Below are 13,674 nucleotides of genomic sequence, written 5' to 3'. Positions count from 1 at the left end.
TGAGGTCAACTAATTAGCAATACTAATTTTCCTCTGCCATGTAAAAGATACAGTCACAGGTTTCAGAGTTGTAATCTTCATTATTATGGACACTATTACTCTACCTGGCACTGTTTCCTAAACTCTTTGTACAATTTTAGAACAAATAATAAATTAACGAGGACTTTTCTACTCACTTAACACTATGGCAAAACCCTAAATAATTCACTAAAAAAAGTTAAGATCAACTTTAGTACACTGTAGAAGAAAAGACCAACATGAGTTATATTTCTATAGTTAAAGTTTTTTTAAAAACACACTAAAAGTAAAATTAACAGAACAATTCTATCAAAGTACCACTATTAAGAATACTAGGAGTTGGAGGTGTGTGTGTGGGGGGGTGTAGGTGGGATGTCTTAGTGGGTAAAAGAACTTATTTCAAAAATCTGACTAAAGTTCAATTTCCAGAACCCCATGGAAAGGTGGAAGGAAAAATCTGACTCCACAAAGTTGTCCTCTGGCCTCCAGATGCACAGGATGGCATGCATGCCCTACCTTTAATAACAATAGTGAATATACATTTTTTTCAATTCTTTGTTTTTGTTTTGTTTTGTTTTATTTTGGTTTTTGGTTTTTCGAGACAGGGTTTCTCTGGCTGTCCTGGAACTCACTCTGTAGCCCAGGCTGACCTCGAACTCAGAAATCCTCCTGCCTCTGCCTCACAAGTGCTGTGATTAAAGGCGTGCGCCACCACTGCCCGGCATTTTTTCAATTCTTTAAAAAGTTAAAATTACACAATACTTAGGCTGGCTGAGAAGATAGTTCAGGTAGTAAAATGCTTGCCATGCAAGCATGAAGAAATGCGTATAGATCCAGCTCCCAAGATTAAGTCAGGCACAATGGTGTGCATTTGTAACCCTAGTGCTGAGGTGGAGACAGATGGATGTCTAGAGCTTACTGACAAGCTAGCCTTGCCAAAGCAGTGAGTTCCAGATTCACTGAGAGACCATATCTCAAAAATAAGATAGAAGGCTGGAGAGATGGTACAGCTTTTAAGAGCAGTTGTTTCTCTTGGTGAAGGACCCAGATTAGATTCCTAGCATTTATATAGTGACTTAGAACCGTCTCTAACTCTACTGGGGGTCCAACTCTTTCTTCTGACCACTTTAGGCACCAGGCAAGCATATAGTTTACATGCATACATACATACATACATACATACATACATTATATGCATTACATACATAAGGACAAAACATTTGCACACATAAAGTAATAAATCCTTTTTTAAAAAAAAGTGAAGAATGATTGAAGACATTCAACATTATCTCATTATCTTGTGGCTTCTAAACACACACAGACACACACACACACATGAACATGTAGGCAAACATACCTCAGATATATACACAAATACTTAGACTATGTAACTAAAGAAATATAATGCTTGTACATAAAAATCTATATAATCTATATGTAATCTATCTTTGTTTGTTTGTTATCTCTAGCAGATAAAAGGAGAAACACCTGTATCCACAGATATGAAGATCTAGTATTAAGAGGGACGACTGCAAATTAATCTACAGAGTTAAAGGAATGTCTATGAAGATCATCGCCCACTCCTCAGCAGAAACAGACTAGCTGGTCCCAAAACTCACATGGAAATGGATGGGATCCAGAAAACTCCAGATAATTTTTATATAAAGTACAAGGCTGGAAGCTTCCTGATTTAAACTTACTACAAAGCTACAACACTCAAAATATGGTGTGGTAGCTCTCAGACAGATAGATAGACATCACTGAATACATCAATGACATAAAATGTGAAAACTCAAAAACAACCTATTTGTTATGGTCAGATGAAGTTTGTTTGTTTGTTTGTTTGTTTAGGATGTCAAGATAATGCATTAAGGACCCCCACACTCCAAAATGTTAGTATAATCTGTTATCCATTTGCAAAAGAACCAAGCTGAACCCATTCCTTATATCACACACAAAAATTAACACAAAATAGAGAAGGCTTACATATAAGAGCTAGAGTATAAAACTCCTGGGGTTGGGGCAAAAGAAAGAAAAGAACATTCACATTCCTTAGGGACCTCTGAGTCCTCGCTTTATATAAGGGCTACAATACAGATCAGCTTGTACTTTCATTTGCCTACAAATAGTCTTCAGTTTTTCTCTGCTAAACAGCTTAATATTCTTCCATTTGTTTTCTACCTTCCTGAATCTTTTTTTTTTTTTTTTTTGGTTTTTCAAGACAGGGTTTCTCTGCGTAGTCGTGGCTGTCCTGGAACTCACTCTGTAGCCCAGGCTGGCCTCGAACTCAGAAATCCGCCTGCCTCTGCCTCCCGAGTGCTGGGATTAAAGGCGTGCGCCACCACGCCCGGCTACCTTCCTGAATCTTGTTGGCATCCTATCTTTCCTGACTTCTGATTTTGTTCTTTTTTTCTAAATTACTTTACTACAATTGAGTGAGGTTTTGGCAGGTTGAAGGGATTACAAAGATAAACACACATTAATTTCTGCAACAGCTCTCTGGGTTTTAAAACTAACAAAACTACAATACAGAGAAGTCAAACACCTTATCTAAAACTGCAGAGAGCACTTGAGCTGGAGTTCTCGGGTCACTTTCTTATCAGTTCTCCACTCTGTCCTCAAAATAATTGGTTCTTTACTTTTGAAACCATCAAAGCTGGCAATTTTAAACCCCAGAAATCCTTAGGACAATGTGAGGAGAAGCTCGCCCAGCTGTAGGGAAGGAAAGGTAACAACAGGCAGGAGTAGAGGTTTGTAACTGAAATGATGATGATGGGACCAAGATGGGGAGCTGAGTCCCCAGTTTCTCTGGTGCTACTCCCAGACAGAGAACACAGGAGGCACTTTAACAGAATTCATGATAAATACTGAGATACTGTACATGTGAAAATCCTAAATCCTAGTCTTAATTTTTTTGTTGGTGGTGAAAATATTAAATTATCTAGGTATCAGACACTGTGGAGTCCAAAGAGGAAATAACGGTGGTTTATATAAGGGGACATGGAGCAGGAGTGCTCAAATAATGTGGCTCAGAGCAAGTCAAACTGTACTCCACTGAAAAACCATTTCACATAAGCTGCTGAGTCAGACAACATAAAAATATGCTTTGCTTAAAATGTACAAATGAGAACTGCTGTTGCACTGCAAGAAAAGCTGTGATTTTATACCTTTGATAATCAAGAACTCCACTTTAATTTAGGAGGAAATGCCTATACTTTGTTTTGTTCCACTACTCACTCAGCATGAGGACAACATAGCCACTAACGTCTTTTACCAAAATTGGACAGGATAAAACATTTACAATGAACTAGAATTACCTATGTGGGCTCACTACCTAACACATTACTGACATAACCTTGACTGTTTTCTTACACTGTACAAGTCTAGCCTCAGCTACCATTCTGAGGAGGAACTGAGGTGGCATACAGGTGGAGTCACTTCACTATAAGTGGTGTAAAGGAATGCAACAGGAACTTCTTTACCATATTCCATCAGTTCTCACGCATTTCTTTTCATATTTAAGGTACCAATGTTTTAACAAAGCAGGTGGCCAAGAAACAGTTCTAACTTAACTGTGACTACTTGTTTGAGAGTGAAAACAAAACCAGAATCAGAAATTTCAAGACAGGTGTTGACAGGTTTGGAGAAAATCTTGGAGGCTGATATGAAGTGCTCTTCAAGCCCCGAGAAGTGAGCGGTTTGAGGGCTGGATGTACAGTGAGGTCAGCAGCAGATGTCAAAGGTAAGATGGTTTTACATAAGCATGATGCTGGTATGTGGGCTGCTGTTTGGTTTTAAGAAACACTCCATGGCCAATGTTCCTGTGAGGCAGGCACAGAGAACTCTATTGGTGAGAATGACTCACAAGAGTGAAGACTAAATATGAAAACGTGTCAGAAGCACTGCATTTTATTTTGCTCCCCTTTCCCTTTCTGCATGCAAGCATAAGTGAAATATGATCACACCCACAGAGCTCATATAAAATAATGAGAAATTTTTATATCCAAATTTAAAATGAACTCTAAGTGATAAAGTACTATGTCACAATTTAATTGATAGGTCTTTTTTCTTAACAGTTCATCTGATGACTGATGGTGCTTTGAATATACACAGTATTTTCTTTATTCTCCTAACAACAAAATAGTGATTAATTTACTTACTTATTTAAGTATAAACACCCTTTGGATTTTATTTACTTGCATCAAAGTAATAAGGTTATTGGAATTCACATTTGATAGAGGAACAAATAACACTCAGAAACAATGAAAATATGCCATTTTTCTCAACAATGTAACACTGTTCACTCTAAATTTAAATAGGAGGGCGGGTCCATAGGCTTACTAAATAGAAATGAGATTTAAAACTGTGATCCTGGAACCAGTTGGGGTGGTACGCACCTGTGACTCCAGCACTGAGGAGGATGAGGCAGGAGGATCATTAGTATACAATAAGTAAATTTGTATTACATTTTGATATACCTTAAACAATGAGTCTGCATACATAGAATCCCATTTTCTCCTTTAAAACTAAGTAAGATTAGTTTTACATATCTTAAGAAAACAAAGTCAAGTTACTCTAATTAGTGAAGCCAAGAAGGGATCCTACTTTGCTTTTTAAAAACCTATCTTCAAGCTGGGCAGTGGTGGCGCACGCCTTTAATCCCAGCACTTGGGAGGCAGAGGCAGGCAGATTTCTGAGTTCAAGGCCAGCCTGGTCTACAGAGTGAGTTCCAGGACAGCCAGGGCTACACAGAGAAACCCTGTCTCGAAAAATCAAACCAAACCAAACAAACAAACAAAAACAACAACAACAACAAACCTAACTTCATTCTTCTACAAGACAGTAGTACTGAACCAATAGTCTTGAAATAGAGCTGAAAAATATCTGTGGGCAAGTCCATGCTAATCCTTCTATTTCTGTATGGCCCATGAGTTGAGAGTAATGTCGGAAAGGATAGGAAAAGACTGTTTAATGACATGAAAAGTCACACAATCAAGGTAGGAAACTGCTTTGGATTCCAATTCAAATAGATGTTTAAAAGAAACAAAAGGGAAAAAAAAAAAAAACATGACATTCAAACCTCAGTGGCTCCAAATAAAGTACTATTGGCCCACAAGTACGCTCACTGACTGGCTTCCTTCACCCTGTAACAGCAGAGCTCAAAGGCTGCAGCAGACATTCTGAGGCCTTCATAGAAATGCTGCTGGTCCTGCATATAAATGGCAGGTGCCACAAAGACAGCCGAAAACATGAACAGAATGGAAAGGCTGCACTGCTCAGGCAAAACCTTAGGACTCATTTGAAATGAATGTTATATATTCGCCACTCTAATTTATAAAAGTATTTATTTAACTTGCTACTACAGAAAGAAAAAAAGAAAACTCTTTGTACTCTAGGAGTTCGCATTAATTTATCCCACCCAAGTTTGACATAGTAACAATGAAAACAAAAACAAAAACCAACTAGTGACATGCAAAAATTAACGAGAGGAAATGACAAAAAGCATGTTTGGGTACTCAGGTGACAGGGGAGAGAAAAGGCATGGGCTAGAGTGGCCTCAGAGCTTCCTGAGAGTAGGTCTGTATAAAGTGAGGGAAAAGGAGTACAAAGTAAACGTAGCGCTGGCCCACGCAGAGCGCCTTCAGTGCAGAACATAGGGGCATGTTTGCTACCTGAGTGCAATACTCATCAACAACCAATAAATGAAATTTGAATGTCACTGCTTGAGACATAATTATGGAGAGCTTTTGGGGCTTCTATTTAAAAGTATAATGTTTGATCTAGTCCCTAAACCTGGCAAAGTCACCAGTGTGTAGGTGGCACCTCCTTACAAAACAGATTTCAGACAGAGAATAAGAGATGAACAGGGCGGGGGCTGGTGAGATGGCTCAGTGGGTAAGAGCACCCAACTGCTCTTCCGAAGGTCCAGAGTTCAAATCCCAGCAACCACATGGTGGCTCACAACCATCCGCAACGAGATCTGGCGCCCTCTTCTGGAGTGTCTGAAGACAGCTACAGTGTACTTACATATAATAAATAAATCTTTAAAAAAAAAAAAAAAGAGATGAACAGGGCAAGAACAGGAAAAAAAGAAAAAGACTCTATAAAATGAAGCTACTGTAGAAATAACTGCTAATAGATAGTACTCTATGAGTGGACTTGCTTTCAGGTTAGACTTAAAGAGGAAAAGATAATCAGGAATGGATCCTTGCAATAAAGAGACCAGTAACAGGCACGACCTAGTTTTAAGTCTTATACATTTATAGTCCTACTGTACCTATAATCTGATGAAATAAAGTACAAATTGAATTACTCTATAAAGTTTAACAAACTTTCATAAGAAAGAAATACAGCTCTGGTTATGTCATCTTCAAGGCACAGTGGGGAAATAAGATCATCCTTAGAATGGGGGTAAAAATAGGTCTCTGTCAATGGTCAGCACTTAACGAAGCATCAGAGAGGGCTGGTGATAAAGTGCTTTCCACTCAGCCTGGTGACCAGAGTTCAACCCAGGACCCACAGGGTAGAAAGGGCGAGTCAGGATTCCTGTGAGCTGTGCTCCGCCCTCCCACACATGTACACACACAAACAAACTCAATAAATAAAGGCACCACAAAGAAATCCGGCAAAAATCCTACCCTAAGGAAGCTCTTGAGGAGAGAGAGCAATGGTTATTTATGTCAGGCGGGTGTTATATCTGCAAGGGTAGATGCGACACACAGTTACAGTGGTGTAGTTCCTACTAGCAGACAACCACATGAAGAAAAATACAATCCACCATGGCAGAGGGGAGGGAGAAAACTGTTAGCCTGAGAGATCAAGAAAAAAAGAAACATATTTTGTATATTTTAAGCAAAAAATATAAGTAGGCCTAATAGACTTGAAGATCTAATTAGAGTATTACTGTTAATGCTTATAAACTTCACAGGCACTGCCCTAGTCACTTGTCACAAACTCTCTGGACAAGGAATTTTGTAGAAGAGGCTAACACTGAAGTTTAATTCTACCAAGTCACTTGAATCAAGGCACTGCTGCTTCTAAGATGCCCTCAGCAGTATTTTAAAGAGAAAACAACAATAACAACAACAAACAACCAGATGGCTGGCTGGGAGGTGTAGTAGAATTGGAGTGACCATTACTAGTGACAAGGACACACTCAAAGTAAATGCTATAATTCAAAAAACTACATATAATTTGAATCAAAGCATTACAAATTATCTAACTCAAATTTTGCACTCGGGAGGAAGCAAGTAGGTTCTATTATGTAGCTAACAAGGTTTTAAATTCCGGAACAATAGTATTTCTATTATCAAGATGGCTCAGAAAAGCTCCTTTTGTAACACTGAGGATTGGATCCATACTATTTGGTGTCAAAACCTTCCTCCTATGATACCATGATGGCTGAGGCTCAGGCAGAGGAAGAGATCACTAACCAGAGCTACATGGCTTGCTAACGGCAGAAGATAAAAGACCTGACTGGAAGCAAGATCAGACTTTCTGGTAGAATTTGAAATGGCTGGAGTTCTCTATACATTCTCTTAGTCAATCTTCAAACTATATTGATAATATATGCTAGAGATAGTAGTCACACCTAATTTGGAACATCTAAGTGTGGCATCTAACCTTTTAACGACTCTATTGATTAACAGCTTGTTCTTGGGACAGAAAGTGGATCAGCAGGTAAATGGGCTGCCATCAAACCTGACAACCTGAGTTTGATCCCCAGACTCACATGGTGGGAGAAAAGAACCCGCTCTTGCAAGCTGTCTTCTGACCTCCATATATACACTGTGAATGTTCACAAACTAAATAAATTTTTTATAGTTTCTTTTATAGAGAAACTATTTCATAACCTGAGAGGCCTTCCCTGCCCCCCTCCCAAATCTTTGGCAGAGTTGGGGGTATATATTAACACAATAGAATAAATTCAGTCATAGAAAGAAATGAGGTGGGCTGGAGAGATGGCTCAGCGGTTAAGAGTACTGACTGCTCTTCCAGAGATCCTGAGTTCAATTCCCAGCAACCACAACCATCTGGAATGGAATCCAATGCACTCTTCTGGTGTGTCTGAAGACAGCTACAGTGTACTCATATAAATAAAAAATAAATTTGCAAAAAAAGGAAAGAAATGAACTACGGATATACCGCAGCTCTAGGGAAGCCTGGTCTACAGAGTTAGTTTCAGGACAGCCAGGACTATTCAGAGAAAGCCTATCCTGAAAAAAAGAAAAAAAACTAATAAATTATATATATAGTTGTGTGTGTGTGTGTGTACATATATGTATAATTTATTTTGATATAATTTTAAAAGTACACAAATCAGAAACAGAGGGATTTGGTTTTTTACCAGCAGTCTGTACCCTTCAGCAAACACTGCACATGCTCGTTCTTTATCTGTGTTACTCTGAACAGCACACTCTTTAACCCAAGAAGACCAATGAACTAAAAAATCCAGAGTACTGGGCTTGACTGCTGTTCCTGCCAATGATTCTGTGGTATCAGGCAAGCCAATGGACATTTGTTAAAAGAAAATGTCACCTGAGCATGTGGTACATGACTATAACCCCAGTGCCTTGTCAGAGACAGGGTAATTAAGTGTTTACAAGAGTCTGTCTCAAAAAAAAAAAAAAAAAAGGTGCTCATGGGGGAGAAACAAATTAATCCTCCCGTACCCTAGTTTAATTCATTGGAGACACACACACACACACACACACACACACACACACACACACACACGACTGCTGATTTCTATGCACCAGTTTGTTTGTTTGCAAACATGGTTTCTCCATTTAGCCTTGGCTGCTCTGGAGCTCACTTTGTAAACTAGGCTGGCCTTGAACTCAGAGATCTGCCTGCCTCTATCTCCTAAGTGCTAGGATTTAAAGTGTGTGCTCCCACTGCCCAGTCTGAAGCAGAGGTTTTTAAGTAGTACTCCCCTCAAGCATATCAGGGTTTCTAGAGAAGGACCCCAACTCAATTTAGTGAGGGTAGCCTCAAATTTGTAGTAACTTCAAACAACTATGTTTGTGTCATCTAAGAACATCTATTAAAGAATTATGCCACCAGGATTTCAGGCCTTACCCAAGAGCAGCACCAGTACACTTAAAAAAGGAATGACTCCCAAAAGCTAAAGCTAGATTGAATTCTAGTTCTACCACATACCAGTTGGGTGACTTTTGATCTGATATAAAATTTCCTTACCAATAAATGGGGGGGGAATATATATTTTATAGGACTATAGGTAAATTAAACCAAATCTCATAATTAAGTTGTAGTGACAGTGCAAGCATAAGTATTACTATATTATCTATGGATATATTGGAATTTTTAAGTATAATTTGAAAAAACAAATGATGGAAACTCAAGAAAATTCATAAACTTGGAATTCATAAAGTTGGAATAAACAAATATACATAAAATTTAGTGAAAATGAAGCAAAAAAGCAGGACAAACACTTCTAACCCCAACACTATGAAGCCCAGGAAAAAAGGACTGCCTAGAGCCAGCCTGAGACATAGTTGCAAAAATAATCCCAAAAAACAAAACACAAGAACAAAACAAAAAAATCAGTTTGGGTATGGTGGTGAATACCTACAACCCCAGCACTCAGGAAGCAAATTCAGGAGGATCCAGATCAGTCTGGTCTACATAGCAAGTTCCAGGCCAGCCACAGCTATACAGTAAGACCCCTGTGTCCATCAAACCAAGGTAGGAAGGAAATGGTAAGTAAAAAACCAGCAAAAAAAAAAAAAAAAAAGCTTTGAAACAGACAGAAATGAGATTTGTCAAATCAGGACTGAAAAGAGAATCCTAGAGTGACAACATACACAACTCAAGTGTAAGCAGGGCGGTACCCATAAATCAAAGGCAGAGTCCCTGTCTAGACGCCCAATCATACTCCCTGGAGCCCTAACAACTAACCTTTGAGTCTGCCTCACTTAGTAGCAGGAATAGTTAAGTCTTGTTTTTCACATTTACTAAAATAAAATATTTCTTCTGCCTTTGACATACAGAGCAAAAATGCAGATTTCTAGGACTCTCAGGTTCCTCAACCACAAGGCACAGTGGAAAAATGGGACAGTAAATTCTCTTTCGGCTTTATGATTCTAAAAGGAAGACTCACTTTTACTATTAGAATGAGACTTCTTAGAAAGGTTAGGCACCAATAAGGAAGCAGAAAAGGAAATGAGACACTTGAGGATCACACAGAGAAGCATTTTTCTGTAGGGTCTGGTGACTGAGGTACACCTGTAATCTCAGTACACAGGTGGTTGAGGTAGGAGGACCAATTCCAGGCCAACCTGGGCTATAAGCAAGGCCCTGTATCAAACAAAGAAAGAAAGAGCACCTTTCTAAAGCATTATCTTTTCCAGGACAAGCAATGACCTAAATCAATAAAACCAAAGCAGTTACTTAAAAAGGATAGAGAACCAGCAACTATAAAATTGCTTAATGAGCAGATCTTCTCTTGGTATGGTTCTCCCAATTAATCATTTTCAGAAAACTTATTTTGATAAAGGGAGGAACTGAAGTTCATGTAAACTTGCCTGAAACATGTAGAGTTACTTTTAAAAACTAACAATTACATTTGTACAGCTGAGTACCAGTGTACTGAAAGATCGAATTGTAATTAGGAAAAAACCAGCTCCTAAGCTAGGTGTGGCAGGAGGATCAATAGTTCAGGATTAGGCTTGGCTTATAAAGTAAGACCATATCCCCCCCCCCCAAAAAAAAGCAATAACTAAAAAAAAACAACAACAAAAAAACACATGAAGAATCATTACATTTATTTTTATACTTCAGGCTAATTTTCCAAAATAATGGTATAGGTCAGGTTCCAAATTTTCTTTATTTATGTTAAAAGTTCAATCTTTATGTCTTTTCGAAACCAATCTTTATCTTATAACAAGCTTTCCATTTTACCTGCTATTATGCCTCCTCAGTCAATTTTTTTTTCTATTATAGATCATACTCTCTTGGATTCAGATTTTACCAATCATTTTAATAGCAGGACTCTCTCTCATCTCCTATCCTCAGTCTTCACAGAACTGCATACATCTTTTCTTGCCTTTTGGTCAGTCTGTGGACATTCTTGAAATATATCTACCAGCTTCTCTCTCCAATCCCAAATCCAACACAGACCTCTTTTCTCTTTACCATCAGTAGTCCTCCAAAGAGCCCCATGACTATCCAATTCTCTCTGCCTTCCAGCAACTCTTACTAGGATGTTCAACTATCAGGATTTCTCCAGCAGGCAAGCATCCTATAACTATAAATGACACAAGCCCGTCAGGGATCTAAATTTCTAAAGTTTCTTTCATTAGCTCAGCTTTTACATTGGGAGTGTAGCTCAGTGATGTGGCACTTGTCTAGTTCTGGGTTCCAGCCTCAACACCACAAAAATTAATAAATGTCTCTAACCCACACACATACGCACACACACACTCAAGCCCTACTCCCTTTCCAGCAAACCATTTACTCCCATTTTATTGTTAAGTGGCTACTGCCAGTGCTTCACTAAGTCTAATTCTTAGACCAATAGATAGTTTCCCTCAGGTCCCATTTGCTTAGCAAAACAAAACAACTGACGAAATCTTCTTTGGTCTTCACAGATTTTACCTCTCCAGTGCTTCCATTTAACAAATCCTACTCGAAATTATTTCTCAGTCTCTGGGATATCAGTGGTCACTGTTCCGAACTCAGCTGTCGTCCTCATCACACCCCACATATTTCCCTAGCCTCTGGGCTCACCCCCTTGATAACAGTCTCCTAGCCATGTTCTCTGTCTTTCCTTAGGCCTATTCTCCAATTCTGGTTCACCCCCTCATTCTCTGAACTTGACTCTTACACTTCTGGAAACTTTCTCTAGAATCTTCTACTCCCTAGTCTTTGGCTCAGATGTTTTCTATAACCCTCAGGTAAAAGCCTTCTTACTCCTGGCTCACTTACTTGATCCCCCAACCCCCCTCAACTTTTCTCTCAGTCATTCCCTATTCCTCTCAACGATGGCAGATTTCTCCTCACCTCACTGATTCACTCTTTCTCCCAGACTCATCTCTTCTAGAGTTGATTCCCGTCATCCCTTAGATTATCCTTTCATTTTCTCAACCTTGTCCTTATTCCCCTTCTCTCTCCAACAATGTTATCAGTCCTCCAGTGGACTACTCCCTTAGCGCCTCACCTAGTCCCCGAATCTACCTTCTACTCTATCTAAACATCTACAGGCCAAGGCCAGCATTTCCTCCAATTCACAGCGTCCCTTCCCGCGGCACTCTGAATGCCCAGACACCAATCTCCAATGGCCTGGGCCTGGCCTCCTGGGAGAGTGGTACAAGTCACGTACCCCATCCGCATCTTGGCTCCGCTCTGACTGCCCCCGCTGCCGGGTAGAGGAGGGCGAGAAGGTAGGCGGCCGAGGTGCATGCTTTTTTCAAGGGCCGACATCAAAGGGAGGCCGCACGTCGACAACAGTGGCCCAAGGTCCGTCCCACGATACGTGCACTACAACCGGTTACAGCTCACTCCTCTAACGACGCCCAGTCGCCTTTGGACAGCAACCAGCCACCGGCAGCGCCGCCTACCGCCCACTGGCTCAGTAAGCCCCGCCCCCTCGCCGCAGAGCTTCCACCGGAAGTGCGCAACAGCCTTCGCACAAAGGAAACTGGGTAACGGAGTCTGCGGATCTCTCAGACTCCTATCAGAGAACTCGACAACCCTAGCGGGAAGAGCCCTCTTGAAGGCAATGCATGCTGGACAATGAAGTCCTCAAATAGTGTATCAATTTGCGCTTGCGCAGATACAGGTGCCCTGGTCCAACTTGGCCAAGGTAGGGAAGCAAAGCATCATGGGTGTTGTAGTCCATTTGCAGGGGCTCTTATTGGCGCCTTCTTTTGGCACCGCTTTCCGGGAACTGTTGGTGGAAGAGTGTTTCTTCCTGCGTCCCAGGCTTCCCAGCGGCGCCCGTTGCCGGGGAACGCAAGCGCCGTGGGAAGGGATGGCGGGAGCGTACAGCTTAGGAGCTGGCACCTGCGTTGAATTTGTGACGAAGGGCCCAGGCTCGGCATGAAACAACGGAAAGGCCAAAGGCCTGGGGGCGGCCGTGGGCGCAAGAAGAGAGGTAACTTTATTTGTTTAAGGTTGAGGAAAGCATAAAAGGGCTAAAGAATTCTAAGGAGACTTCCACCCGCTCCGGTTAAACAAAACAAAACAAAAGAGGACGGAAGAGAGACTAACTAGGGAACCAGAAAGTTAAGAGAGAATTTTTTTTTTTTTAAAGAATGGAAAGGAAGTAGCGCCTGTGGGTCGATAAATGAGGCAAATGGGGATTAATAGATACGGATAGGAGAACAACAAAATTAAACGTGCTCTTTTACAACAGGGATACATGTATGTGTGTTAGAGGGATTCGGAGTAGGGGGAAAGGACTTAACTCTGTCCGGAAGAACCTTAGATGGTGAAAGGGTGTGTGATAGAGGACATCGTGAAACCTGTAACCCAAGCTTACTCAAAAAGCAAATAAAACCACTTATATATATATATATACCCTTCTACTTCTCTGACTTGTTCCTTGGGAAGCGATTGCGCTTCATAAGAATATACTGAGATCTAATCAGGAATCAATACAAGGAGTTTTTTTCAACTAAAACAGTTTGTGTT

At 40.3% G+C, this 13,674-nt stretch overlaps 2 protein-coding genes across 4 annotated transcripts in view; one reads left to right on the top strand and one right to left on the bottom strand.

Annotated features, from left to right (window-relative positions):
- Window positions 1-12,623, bottom strand: part of Ppme1 (protein phosphatase methylesterase 1) — a 45,924-nt gene extending 33,301 nt beyond the window's left edge. Inside the window, exon 1 of the mRNA XM_021165955.3 lies at window positions 12,362-12,623. Coding sequence (XP_021021614.1) covers window positions 12,362-12,462 — 101 coding nt within the window. The 5' untranslated portion in view covers window positions 12,463-12,623. The remainder of the gene's footprint in view (window positions 1-12,361) is intronic.
- A 125-nt stretch (window positions 12,624-12,748) lies between these two features.
- Window positions 12,749-13,674, top strand: part of C2cd3 (C2 domain containing 3 centriole elongation regulator) — a 105,725-nt gene continuing 104,799 nt past the window's right edge. Inside the window, exon 1 of one of the 3 annotated variants that reach the window (XM_029479229.2) lies at window positions 12,749-12,844. In XM_029479229.2, coding sequence (XP_029335089.1) covers window positions 12,775-12,844 — 70 coding nt within the window. In that variant the 5' untranslated portion in view covers window positions 12,749-12,774. Of the gene's footprint in view, window positions 12,845-12,899; window positions 13,136-13,674 lie in introns of those variants that run through there. The other 2 variants (XM_021165953.3, XM_021165954.3) reach the window with 2 other exon arrangements.

This window comes from Mus caroli, unplaced genomic scaffold (genome assembly GCF_978045245.1).
Source record: "Mus caroli unplaced genomic scaffold, Mus_caroli_1 scaffold_8, whole genome shotgun sequence".
Classification (NCBI taxonomy): Eukaryota; Metazoa; Chordata; class Mammalia; order Rodentia; family Muridae; genus Mus; species Mus caroli.
Note: the sequence above shows the minus strand (reverse complement) of the source record. Positions and strands in the feature narration are given on the sequence as shown.